General features: G+C 54.1%; 5 protein-coding genes across 5 annotated transcripts; 3 read left to right on the top strand and 2 right to left on the bottom strand.

Annotated features, from left to right (window-relative positions):
- Window positions 1-429: 429 nt before the first annotated feature.
- Window positions 430-993, top strand: KRP23_8368 (uncharacterized protein; the record flags this gene model as incomplete). Its single annotated transcript, XM_067893798.1, has 1 exon — window positions 430-993. One exon carries the CDS (start codon window positions 430-432, stop codon window positions 991-993), a length of 564 nt encoding a protein of 187 aa, XP_067743294.1.
- A 1,010-nt stretch (window positions 994-2,003) lies between these two features.
- KRP23_8367 (uncharacterized protein) lies at window positions 2,004-3,694 on the top strand (the record flags this gene model as incomplete). Its single annotated transcript, XM_067893797.1, has 8 exons — window positions 2,004-2,036; window positions 2,100-2,233; window positions 2,296-2,494; window positions 2,571-3,000; window positions 3,067-3,146; window positions 3,218-3,295; window positions 3,362-3,502; window positions 3,566-3,694. The coding sequence occupies 8 exons, from the start codon at window positions 2,004-2,006 to the stop codon at window positions 3,692-3,694; spliced, it is 1,224 nt and encodes a 407-aa protein (XP_067743293.1).
- Window positions 3,695-4,376: 682 nt separating this feature from the next.
- KRP23_8366 (Dynein assembly factor with WDR repeat domains 1) lies at window positions 4,377-6,189 on the bottom strand (the record flags this gene model as incomplete). Its single annotated transcript, XM_067893796.1, has 7 exons — window positions 4,377-4,414; window positions 4,477-5,249; window positions 5,319-5,441; window positions 5,523-5,634; window positions 5,709-5,800; window positions 5,874-6,054; window positions 6,147-6,189. The coding sequence occupies 7 exons, from the start codon at window positions 6,187-6,189 to the stop codon at window positions 4,377-4,379; spliced, it is 1,362 nt and encodes a 453-aa protein (XP_067743292.1).
- Window positions 6,190-6,620: 431 nt separating this feature from the next.
- KRP23_8365 (uncharacterized protein) lies at window positions 6,621-7,928 on the bottom strand (the record flags this gene model as incomplete). Its single annotated transcript, XM_067893795.1, has 1 exon — window positions 6,621-7,928. One exon carries the CDS (start codon window positions 7,926-7,928, stop codon window positions 6,621-6,623), a length of 1,308 nt encoding a protein of 435 aa, XP_067743291.1.
- Window positions 7,929-10,067: 2,139 nt separating this feature from the next.
- KRP23_8364 (Zinc transporter ZupT) lies at window positions 10,068-11,048 on the top strand (the record flags this gene model as incomplete). The annotated part of the gene is made up of 1 exon (XM_067893794.1): window positions 10,068-11,048. One exon carries the CDS (start codon window positions 10,068-10,070, stop codon window positions 11,046-11,048), a length of 981 nt encoding a protein of 326 aa, XP_067743290.1.
- Window positions 11,049-12,414: the final 1,366 nt, after the last annotated feature.

The raw sequence follows: 12,414 nt of genomic DNA, 5'->3' as shown, positions 1-12,414 counted from the left end.
GTTTATGGGTCGGCCCGGCAGACTTGGTTTTTGTATGGGTTTTGCCGACAACCGCGCGTGGTAAAGTATTTCACGCGTTGCAGTCCAGCCTGCTTAGCCTGACAATAGGCTGGCTTCCATCTGCACCTCGATTGCCTGCAAGTCTGGCTGCGGTGCGTTGTGGAGTCGACCCCCCTTCTCGAGCTGGCGAAAAATAGCGGTTGGGAGCTTTCAGTCCGGGCTTCACTTCTTTTTTCCTGCCGGTCCCGCCGGAAGAAACATCGCCCAAACTCTTGGAGATAAGTCGATCACGAGCAGCAGTCCTCGCCTGTGCCACAGGCGGCCCGCGCGTTTGTAGTCGTCCCAAGAGAGAGAGAGAGAACCCCAACGCAAAAAAAAAGCTGCCACTTTCAGTTTCGGTGGTCGCCGATTGGAACCTCCACGCGGCCAATGCCCAACCTTCCTATGAACGGGTCCCGATTTCCTGCAGCCGTGCGGGACTTTGACAGCTCGGGAGTTCCCGCGTACGTGTCTGGTGGAGCCCGGAGCAACGCCACCAGGATGGCGACTCCAGTAGTGGCGGCTACAGGTCTTCAGAACACTCTCCCGGTGCTCTCCGGAACCCCCAGCGCCGGGTGCGCCGCCACCCCGACAATACCCAGCGTTGTCGGTGTTGTCGGTGTTGTCGAAGTCCCGACGGGCGGCACTTGGCGGCAGGCGGGTGACGAGATGCGGCGGCTCCGGTCGCGGCACGTGATCCTCGTTGAGCGCATGCTGCGCAACCACCAGCCGCACGACGTGCTCACGCAGGTGCCCGAGAACTACGACTGGCACTCCAAGACCTTCACGCTGGCCATCAAGATCGAGCGCCTCATGTTCACCACCGCCACGTCCCGCGAGAACTACCTAGACGAGAACACGCTGCGCTCCCGTGTGCAGCTCCTGTCGCGCCACCTGGTACGGCTACGGAAGCGCAAGAACGCCATGGCCGCGTCCCACGAAACCCGCGTGTAAACAGACAGCGACGGATGACGAGTGATGTACATGGACATTTCAGGTTTAGTTAGACACCGACGGTGGTGGAGATGGAGGCGCCCTCTTGTGGACGAGGTCGCTAGAAAGAAGGCAGCTTAGAGCTGCACGTATTTAAAGTAAGGTAGTATACAGATGTGTTGCCAAACTTGCTTGCAACCTGGTTCCGTTCCGTCCAAATACAAGCGTTTGCCACCGTGATTCAGTTGATGACTCATAGCTCGTGTGTACTTGTAGTCGTCGCCGGCCCGGCGGAATGCGGCCGCGCGGCTTCCACACACATGACGTGAGAGTGATAGCAGCGTCCTGTACCAGCACCAACAAGTGTTGTTGGTGCTGTTCTTCCGCTAAAGACGGCTGTCTTCCGCCGAGCCGTTTTAGCGTCCAGAACGGCGTCGTCTCTGGCTATTTGCCTCGCACCGGCAAAGAGAGCGGCTTTGGGGCTGCGCGCGTGGCGCCTGCCAATCTTCCGAGATGGAGCGCGGCGTCCTGCGGCGTACACCTCGTAACGTGATATTTCAAGCCTTGGATTGTGGGGTAAATTTCAAGTTTGCGAGACTCAAGTATGTGCAGGATTGATTCGAGGCAGCATGGCATGGCACATTGTGTGTCTATTGACCACGAGGAATTCGTTGACCTGGAGGCTGCAATGCGTTTCGCCCGTCGATCGGCAGTCTGCAATGCGTCAAGCAATGGAACTTCAACTTGTCAACTGGAGCGGTGTTCAGCCAGGTTTGCCACCTTTCGCCCATGCCAGACCAACCGGTAGAGTCAACTTGTCAAGTACAAAGTGAGATCGGCAGCGCATCAGCAAGTGAAGACGCCTGGGAAGCTGCTACAATGGTGTCGATAAAAATAGTGAATGGCGAGATATGGGCTTGAAGCGCTGATAGGATGGCGTGGGCTATTATGGAGGACTTTCGTGTCTGATGCTGCTGAGGACGACGCCGAAGCGGTGGCACTTGGTGTGACGATACCTCTCGGTCTCGATAATGGCCCATGAGTCTGCGAACGCGTTTAGTGGGGTGCGTTCTTGTTGCGTGGCGGGCTGTGTGTGCGATGGCGGCTAACAGTGTCGCTGTACCCAGGCTTCCAACGCTTCCGGCAGAGCAATGTGGAAAAGACAAGTTGCAAATGAGCAGTCCAGGGAGAGATCTGGAAGTGGGGGTGACGCTGCGATGGCTCGGATATCTCTGCCCTCAGGTGAACAGATCCACGACATGTGCGTTGACAGTGTAGTATCCCTACATGGCAGTCCTCCCAACATGGTCATTGTGTGTACAGAAGCAAGCTGTACCAGAAGCACTGCATCAAGGACGAGCAGCGCCCAGCTCAGCGTATCAGCCAGGAGAAAGCGCGTTCAGCTCGCGAGATGCGATCGACAGGAAACGGGCGGCAGCCTCTAGACCCCGAGCACCTCCTTGCTCGAAAGCTCACTGGGGTGCCTGACGCTGTTTACAATACAGACTGCGGCTCGAAGATGGTGCGTGACCCAGTGATTTGAGCTGTGCGTGTTGGAGCTTGTTTAACCCTCGACGCGTTCGATGGACGTGTTACAGACTCTCCAACGAAATGTTGAATCCGGATCCAATACATGCCGAGGAGCATTCAGTTCTACAAAAGACCGGTTTGCCAGCACAGCGGCGTATCGTTCGTCTACATTTGCTAGCGTGGTGAAGGAGCCCTACGCAGACCCACAGGCAGTGGGGCCTGGCACGTATCGAGCTCCTCGGCGTGCAATTCATGTGAAGAAGAAGCACGTGCCAACTCCGACGTACATCAGCAAGGCTGCGCGGTTTGAAGAAGCCAACGCACAAGTGACTGCTGTTCTGGCTCTTGCGAGCCCTACAGCCAGCTCGCCGGATGAAAGGGACTACAATCTCGATAGCAGTCCCCGCGGTGCTGGGGGTGGTGGCCGCTTGTCTCCTGATAAAGTCCGGGGTCCTGCGCTGTCCACCACGCCTCGCTTCAAATCGGACCAGTTCCCAGGTACAGTCTTACAGCTTTCTACAAAACGCTGGAACTGGACAGAACTAACGTGAACGATGAGAGCAGAGCGATACGTATCCTCGAAGCAGCATCGCATCCAGGATGACGCCCCCGACCGCTTCTACGACGTCAGCCCGTCGTGCAAGGTCCGTATCTTGAGCCAAATTGTCTTGCTGTAGCTTCTCGTCACGAATGTTTAACTATTTCCCCCGCGCAGTTCTCAGTGAGTGCAGCCGTCACCAGCTCCAGCTTCAAGTGCTCAGCCATGCAGTCCCGCGCAAGTCGACTATCATCGGTGCGTGTATTTCACGAAAACCGCGGATCGCCGCATGCCCTAATCTGTTGAGTTTCTGCATCCCAGGAAGCCGCAATGGTCCACAACACGCCGAACTTTCCGATCTTGACCAGCGCCACTCAAGAAACTGTCGGTCCAGGCGCATACAGCCCCAAATCCAAGCTCAGACCACCCGAGGACGTCAACTTCATCATGATGCCGCACCACGTACGTTGCAGCTCGTAGTTTGGGATTGATTTGCGTGACCAACTAACATTTGTCCCAATGCAGATGGACCGCTTCGGCCTACCCAGCGCCAAGGTGGGCTTCATCGAAGCTCGCTTCCGCCGATTCGCCGTAGACCCGGAGCCGCCAACAACACCGCACCGTCCTATGCCCAGGTCGCCGCTTGCAAAATAACAGCTCGAAGTTCATTGTGCAAGCCTTTCAAGATGGCAATTTCCTAAAGTTGAAGTTGTCAAAGTTGAAGTTATTAATTTTAGCCAATGAACGCACTACTCTATTTTTCATCATTATCCACCAATGCCATGTCTCCATCTCTCGTTCGCTCCCATTGGCAGAAACGATTCAGTGGCACACAATTCGAGACATCATGGCGGGGAACAAGCTCTGGAAGACGGCCCCCACGGCGGTGTTCAAGACCATCAAGCCCATCGTGCACTGGGGATTCGTGCCGCTCGTCGTGTACATCGCGCTCAAGCAGGAGCCAGGCCTCACGTGCGTCCCAAATCCCCTCCATTTTGAGCTAAAACCACCTTAAAATGTGTAAATCGCTAACGCGTGGCTGGAATTCCTACAGTCTGTTGCAGATTATCAACCCGTTCGCGGCACCCGCGGAGCCTCCGATGATGTAGAGTGACTCAAGGCGCCCTCAGAGTCCAGGTGCCGGCTGTTAGAAGCCTGGAACACGAGTTACACGGAAAGAGGAGCGGCAAAGATGCATTTTAGGGGCTGACGGAGCTGTGCCGGTCGTGTCCAATCTCTTTTTGTTCTCTTAACTTTCTTGTCTCTTTCTTGTGGTTTGCTCTCTTCGTCTCTGACTTGTTTAAAGGCAGGAGAGTGGTGACACACGTGGAGGAGCTTAGCACTTCCAGATCCGGCACGTGTTGTCCTTGGAGCCTGCGTTGAGTGGAATACAGAGTGAGGTTTTGTGGGGTGGACGGATAGAGTTGTGTACGTACCTGTGATGATGGTGTCGCCTTCGTAGTTGAAGGCGCAACTGAAGATCTCGTCCGTGTGGCCCTCGAGCATCTGCAGACAGTCGCCGGTCTCGACCTCCCAGAGCCGCGCCACCTTGTCGCTGCTGGCTGTAAGCACCTTGGATCCCTGCGGGTTGAAGCAAACCTTGGATATTTCGGCCTCGTGGCCGATCAGGATGGCTTGGCACGCGCCTGTCATGGTATTGTAGATGCGCGACGTGCCGTCCGCCGATGCTGTCACGAGTTTGGAGCCCGTAGCATTGAAGCTCACGTCCAAGATTTCGTCGTTGTGGCCTCGCAGCGTCTGCACATTCTGTCCGGAGGCGACGTCCCAGATTTTGCAGGTGCGGTCGATGGAGCCGCTGATGCACAGCTCGCCCGTGTAGTTGAACTGCGTGCTCGAGATCTCTCCGTGGTGGCCCGCAAGCGTGTGGATGCAGCGACCACTTCGCACATCCCATACTTTTACCGTGTGGTCAAACGAACCCGTGATGATACGGTCGCCTTGAGTGTCAAAATTCAGACTCACGATTTCAGCGGTGTGGCCGAACAGTGTATGCAGCTCCTGTCCAGTCTCCACGTCCCAGAGCTTAGCCGTGTTATCCATCGATCCCGTGCCAATGACCGTTCCCTGTGGGTTAAATGCCAAGCAGACAATCTCCGTCGAGTGTCCGCGGAAGGTGTGATAGAGCTGACCCGTCTCGGCGCTCCAGAGCTTGCACGTCTTGTCAAACGACCCCGTAATGATCTTGTCCCTATAAGTCGTGAACAGTAGCCACACCCATCAGCAAAAGAACGCGAATACGGCATCTGACAGCACTCACCCGTAGGGATTGTTGAACGCGATAGCGTACACGACATTCTTGTGTCCTTCCAGCGTCAGCAACTCGTCACCCGTTTGGGTATCCCACACCTTACAAGTGCGATCATAACTGCCGGTAATGAATCTAGGAAGCACAAGAAGAAAAGCACGGTACCATCAGCACCAGAGGCCAGCAAACACCAACGCTACCATCCGTTTAACTTACTTGTCACCAGATTTGTTAAAGGCGCAGTTGGTCAAGGGTAGGATATGAGCCCGCAGGATCTTGAACAAGTAGAAGTCATTGCTGTCGTTCACCTCCAGCTTCTCAATAAGCTCTACCACATTCCACATGAACCGTTATCAACTCCATTGGCACCTCTATTCACCAGAAAGTGACATTTGGGCTCACTGTAAATGAGGCGTCGAAGCTGCGGTTTGCGGGACTCGGAGATCAGTGGCTCTTCGAACACAATTTGGTTCACTAACACCTCAATGTCTGACCTGCAGCGTCAAACTACCGGGTTAGTATCAGAAACGTTTGGAGTTTTCGTTCAAAAGGGTAATTGTGTCATACTCGGCCGTGAGGTGCAGCAAGTCGATCTCCTTCATCTCGCGCGTGCCGTCTCGCAGTTCATACTCGAGGATGATCCCCGGCGGGTAATAACGCAGCAGGAATCGCTTGAGCTTCATGACGGCGACTGGTGGGTAGTGGTCGATAATAAGGATCCGCTCGCGATCCTTAGCTTTTGGCGACCCTTGAAGTCGTCGTGTTCAATACATTAGATAGGGAAAACATGGCTACACTGCATTTGCTTCAACGGCCGGGACACTCCTGTATCTATCTTACTGGTGCCGCGAGCGCACCGCGCGACGCCGCTTACTCGCCGCATCGACACCACCACCCTACAACGATACGTGTGGTTTAATCCGTGCGGGTACAAAACGCACTAAAGCCGTATCCTCACCGCTCTATTGCCTGCATTGATATTCGATTCAGAAACTTAGTCCTAGATCCAAGCGTAATGCCTCACATGCACAAGTTTGGCAACAGCACCGCACCACGAACGGGGTGACTAGATGCTAGCCCCGATACACATTTGCACTAGCGCTGACAGCACAAGGAGGGGAAACAAGGTGCCGGACCTCGTATCAACCATCGAAGCATGGTGAACACGTACAGAAAGGAGGTCAAAACTTTGTTCTTGATAGTTATAAATGTACCAACGAGCCAAATAGCCGAAATATTGGTGTTGCTAGCGTGCGGTTGCTACAGCATAGGATAGCCCTGCTCTTGTGGTAAGGAGTGCAATTTATAAGCCCATCAGCGCGACGACGGCAGACTCGCGGACCCGTCGTAGCTTGCAGAAGACTTCCACACGGTGTCGGCGCTGTAGTTCGCGAGGAGCTGCGAGCAGTTGCTCATCTGCACGGGTGTGGACACGAGCTCAGCCTCGAACGCCGTGGCGTCCATCTTCGGAGCGTTCACCTCGAACGACTGGTCTTGCAGGTAGCAGCACACGAAGTCGTGGAAGTGGTTGTAGGCAGCAATCCGCTCCTCCTGGCTCATCTTGGCGGTGCGCTCGGTCGTTCCGAAGATCAACTGGCGAACTTCGGTAGGGGAGCTGAGGCACAGGTCGCGCGAGGAGAACACCGGGCGGTACTCTTCCGGAATCACGCACGCATCCAGAGGCTTAATCGCGTCCGGTGTAACAGTGACGCCTTCACTGGAGCTGTTGCCGCCGGCAGCAATGGTGCCGGCCGTGTTGACGATGGACGTGACGAGAGGAGTGACGATGTAGATGGGGTCGTCGATGGCGTGGATGAACATCAGCACGGACAGCAGCACGTTGGAGATGACGTTGCTCATCGTGCCGAAGACGGCCTCCACGCCGGCCATGAGGCCGCCGATCACCGCGAAACCGGTCCCGACCATCAGCACGGTCTCGGCAGTGAACTCAGATGGGTGGTGCGTAATGTGCAGCAGCAGACCGCCGGCCATGTTCTCTCCGGTCTCCTTCGGGTCTTCCTTGATAAGCGTCCACAGCGACTTGATGTTCTCGCCGAACTCCTTGAAAAAGCTGAAGACCTGCTTGGCTCCGACGAGAGGGTTGCGGATAGTGTTGATGATCCACTCAATGGCGTCGGCGACAGTCTGCGCGAAAGAGACGAGGGTGTCCGCCGTGAAGTCGACGACGTCCTTGACTGCATTCTTCATCCGATCCTTCCACGGCAGGTTCTGGTTCATCTCCCTCTTCTGCTTCCGCTCGATCTTGAAGTAGTCCCACAGCGTGTTGTTGGGGTGGCTGAGCAGGTACGCAGACATGGCTGCGTCGGCGGCGTTGGCCTTGAGCTCTTCGTCGGAGAAATCCTCTTGCTCTTCGGTGAACTGGACGACAACGGGGCAAACGTTGTAGACATCGCTCGTGGTGCCGTTGGCAGATACGACGGCGGTGGCGTTGGCAGAGGCGACGGCGGTGGCGTTCGATGAGTCGATGGTGCTGGAGTTCAAAGACACCTTCGGGCTTGGGGTCCATGCGGCCACGACGCTGCCTCGCAGAGTAGGGTCCGAGGCGGCCTGCACCGCACCGACGCAGGCGAAGAGTGCGAGGAGAAGAGTGGAGTGCCACATGAGACCGAAGAAGCAAAAGTAGGTGTGAGACGGAATGAAGCAGAGATGGACGATCACAGCTTCATTCAATTGAGCATGACTGGTGGGCCCACTGACCAAACGCCGGGAGTACTGAAGTATCAGAAGACAATCCCACTTGGTGGTGGAGGACACTGCACGTACTGTAAGACAAAAGCGCACAGCAAAAATCTGATCGTAAATCGTCTGTCACGGCGGAACTCGACGCAACCACCAGTGCTACTTTTTAGACACCGTGTCTAAAAAGTAGCAAGGTTGTTGACCTGTGCCGAGGTGACCTTAATTTAAAAAGCAGTACATGATCAGCTAATTTGGCAGGTTTGCACGTTGGTCCAGACAGCAACGATCCTTGAAGGTCAAACCAACCTGATGACCAACGGTAAATGTCTATCATGATTGTACATGTACTGTACACCACGATCTTGGTGCTCGAGAGCAACCATAAAATACACAAGCGGTCCGGCTCTTAGTACAGGTCGGAATGGCTGCGGCATGCCGATCCCAACCTGGGATTCCCAAGCATTCTCATTGGAGCGAAGCACCACGCCTCGAGCGCACGAGCGAACACGATCGTGGTCATCTTGTGCCATTGGGCCGCATATTCACGTGCCGACCAGAGGGGAAATTCAGGCTTGGCGCGCAGTAGTCCAAACAGAAAAGTGTTGCCCGACCAACTTGAAAGAGGTGAAAGCTCGATCGCCACTGGCGAGTCGTCACAGCCGTCGCAGCTTGCCGTGGGTCATGAGCTGGTCGTAAACCGTCTCTAGGTGACCGGCGCTGCTATAATACGCAACGTTGATCGGCGAGTGGCCAACAGGTTAATGAAATGCGAGGCTGCTCGGATTATTAGCGCAGTATTATGGTACAGCTTTCAATCGAGCTTGGCCACTGTACGGCTGCGTTCAATTATAGTACAGTGCTGTGCGCACGTCCTTGGTCGATACTACATACATGCACTACATAAATGTACCGCAGTGCGAAGAGCTGACAAGGTGAGGGTCACACTCATGGGAACCGCGATGGGTAGGTTGGACTCCAACTTGGAGGGTCTCCATTGTAGTTTGCAATGGAGACGCTTACCCAGACTGGGCCCAGTCGCTTGCACGACTCATACAGTTCGTGCTGTCCGTGCAACTGCCCCCGGCGGCACACGTGCTGTACCTCAGAAACTGCTCGACATCCAGCGTTGGTTTGCGGAAGGGAAATACGGTCCCACCACCAAATTCTAATCGACGCGCGCACACGAAGCTGTACAGCTATTGATTGACCCGTCGGTCATGCCTGTACATGCGGTCAGGGCGTGGTGCTTCGTTCCAATGAGAACGCGCGGGATCCGTATGCCCGTATATTACATGTATAATACAGAGTTCCCCGGCAAAGGGAGAATTGCGTGCAGCAATTTACCTTGCACAGATAGTACGTATCTGCAGAAGATTTGCTCTTGCTGCCGCAATGCTATACTGATCTAAGTTACATTTACTAGTCTTGCGGGAAGCATGGTTGCATGCAGGTTGCACACATGCTTTGCTACCAGTCGTGTAGTTCGGAATAATGCAGTGCAATTGGCTCTAGATGAATTCCTGTGCTAATCTTGTAACCTTGCAGTCTTTATTGGTCCCACCTTTCTCCCTTTGCCGGGGAACTCTGTACAGGTATTAGCCGGATAGCGAGCAACATAAAACGCAGTTGTGGACTTTTGCGCACGACGAACAGGCATTCACATTAATCTGCGATCTTCACGATCAATCCGACGCAATCTTCAACACCAATATTTACTAACTTAGGGATACTGTATGAACGAGCAACATACAGTAGTGGGTGAATCGCTCCGAGACCGCGGCCGACTCTCGGCCGGCCCAGCGGTGACCAGCCATTCCCGTTCACTTGTGCGTTTTTCCCTGCTGTGTTTTCTGTTGCTTTCCACGAAGCATCTTTGCGGCATGCTCTTCGTCCCTCTCAACTGTATCTAAGGCTCACCAGTTGTTTGGTGTAGTGTAGTGAGTCCTTCTCATCGAAAGCTCCTGAGCGAGACGATTTCGTATCGGATAGTGCCATGTCTACGGCTACCATTTACAAACCCACCTCCAACTACAGACCCCCTCGTCTCACTTCCTCGCAGCGATGGTTCAAACGGGTCACGATGTCGGTGTCGCATTCGCGCTGAATATCGCCGCCGGAGCCGCCACAATTCTGGGCGGCATGGTCGTGTTCAGCAAGCGCCTCGTGTACCTGGCCAACCCGCTGAGTTTGGCGGTCGCGTTGAGCATCTCGTCCGGGGTGATGCTGTTCATCTCGCTGGTGGAGATCTTCGGTGAGTCGGTGCATCTGCTGACGGAGGGCCTTAAAACCGATGACATGACAGAGGAGACGGCCACCGGTCACGGCTGGCTCGCGGCCACGGCGTGCTTTGCAGTCGGCATCGTACTCATCTACCTCATCGACATGATCGTGCACAAGATCTCGCCCGAGCACGAGATGACGGAGATCGAGAACCTGGAGGACGTCCGCGAATCGATGGCGCAGTTCGAGAGCAACAAGATGAATGCCAAGACGTCGACGCCGTGCTTGGAGGCTCAAACTGAAACCCCTCAGGCAACCGCGTATTACGTCAAGATGGACGAGCAGGCCAAGCGTGCGTTGCAGCGCATGGGTGTGCTTAGCGCGCTTGCCATCGGAATCCACAACCTGCCGGAGGGTATCGCCACCTACGTCGGCGCGATCCAGAACTCTTCTGTGGGATTTTCCCTCGCTGTTGGTATCGGTCTGCACAACATTCCCGAGGGTATCGCTGTGGCTGCACCGATCTACTTTGCCACCGGGTCCCGCTGGCGTGGAATCATGTGGTGCGCGATTTCTGCGGGTGCCGAGCCGGTCGGTGGGCTTATTGCCTGGTTGGCGATTGGTGACGGCATGGACCCGGTGTCGGAGGGCATTCTGTTCGGAATTGTGTGTGGCATCATGGTGTGCATTTGCGTGAAAGAGCTGATCCCCACGTCGTACAAGTTCGCCAAGGATAAGACGTATATTGTCGCGGTGGGCATGTTCGCTGGCATGTTCATCATGGTTTCCAGTCTGACCCTTTTCGGCTACGCCGGCGTGTAAGGGAGATAGAGCGTCGACGCGTTTTAGTCTTCGTCGGTGGCTACACCGCAATGGACTCAAACTTATACGTTTACAGATGATCTATTAGCTAGCTAGTAGCTAGCGCACTTTCGTCAATCTGGCACTTTTGCGTGATAAAGACAATATGAATTTACTTAACCATTTCAAGTATGAGTGACAAGATCAAATACCGTCCTTCACTCAGCAAAAGTTCCGAAAGCAGTCAGTACGCACAAAATTAGGCCTGAACTGCAGTTCCGCTGTTTCAATCCGTCGGAAATTACCTTCCAGCGGATGAATCCCATTCTGCGGATTGACTGATCCGCTGTCTGCGGGGCAAGTCGGGAATCTACCAATCCTCTATCCCCAGAATTTCATCGTGAAATTTAGTAATATCACGCATATTTAGAATTTGGCGCGTATTCGTTGAAGAAGCTCACATTGCTCTACGCCTTTGTGCATCCAAACTCGTAGTAAGCGGCAATCAAAGTCGGAAGTGTGACACTTGCTATTGACAAATTTATGCTATGAGCCACTAATCGGGAATCAAAGTTGGAAAAACGGCAATCAAAGTTGGAAAAACGGCAATCAAAGTCGAAGACGTCACATTCCGTAGACCATATTTTTGCCGGCGGCGTCGTTCACAGCCTTCCCACAGTGTAACTCCATACGGGAGACAAGCACCGGCGTGATACACTCCATGGTAGCGTGAGCGGTGCACTCTAACATGCGCATCTGCCTCTCCGCGATGCCCAGCACGTTCCCGTTTTCGTTGAGCCGTCATGCGCGGTCGCAGATATCGTCTCTATCGCGAGCACACCGCAGACTTTTGGCGCGACCGCACCACAGCCTATCCAGCCATTCATACCACCCACAAAACGTGTCTTACCAGCACCAAATTCACTGGTGAGGAAGAGAAGAGCTCCTCGCGCATTTTAAGCTCTCGCCCATGCCTCGGTGAGCCATTTTATGAAAGTTAGAGCTGTAATGGGTCTGCTTAGACCCACTACTTAAGCTTACACGTGTGCGCACGTGTAGGAGGAAGCGTAGGAGTAATTTACTTAAGTTCGGTATACTTGTATCCACAAGTATACTTAAACCTAGATAAAAGAACCAAACGGAAACTTTGGTGGTAAATGAGAACTGTATTGATTGTAAATGGGGTTTCCTCCTAAAACTGGTATTTCTAATGAGAGGTTCTGCCATTGGATGGCTGGCAGAACCCCTATCTATTGAATGACTCTCATTGGTAGAAAGGTGTTACTTTCTACCAGTCATATGCCTTTTGCTATGAATGTGGACCACCCTGTGGTGGTCACCTGAATATATGCCTTAGTGCATGTTGCACTAAGGTGGGAGGTGAACC

This window comes from Phytophthora ramorum, assembly GCF_020800215.1.
Source record: "Phytophthora ramorum isolate Pr-102 chromosome Unknown Phyram_PR-102_s0007, whole genome shotgun sequence".
Taxonomy (NCBI): Eukaryota; Oomycota; class Peronosporomycetes; order Peronosporales; family Peronosporaceae; genus Phytophthora; species Phytophthora ramorum.
This window is presented reverse-complemented; position numbering and strand designations above follow the sequence as displayed.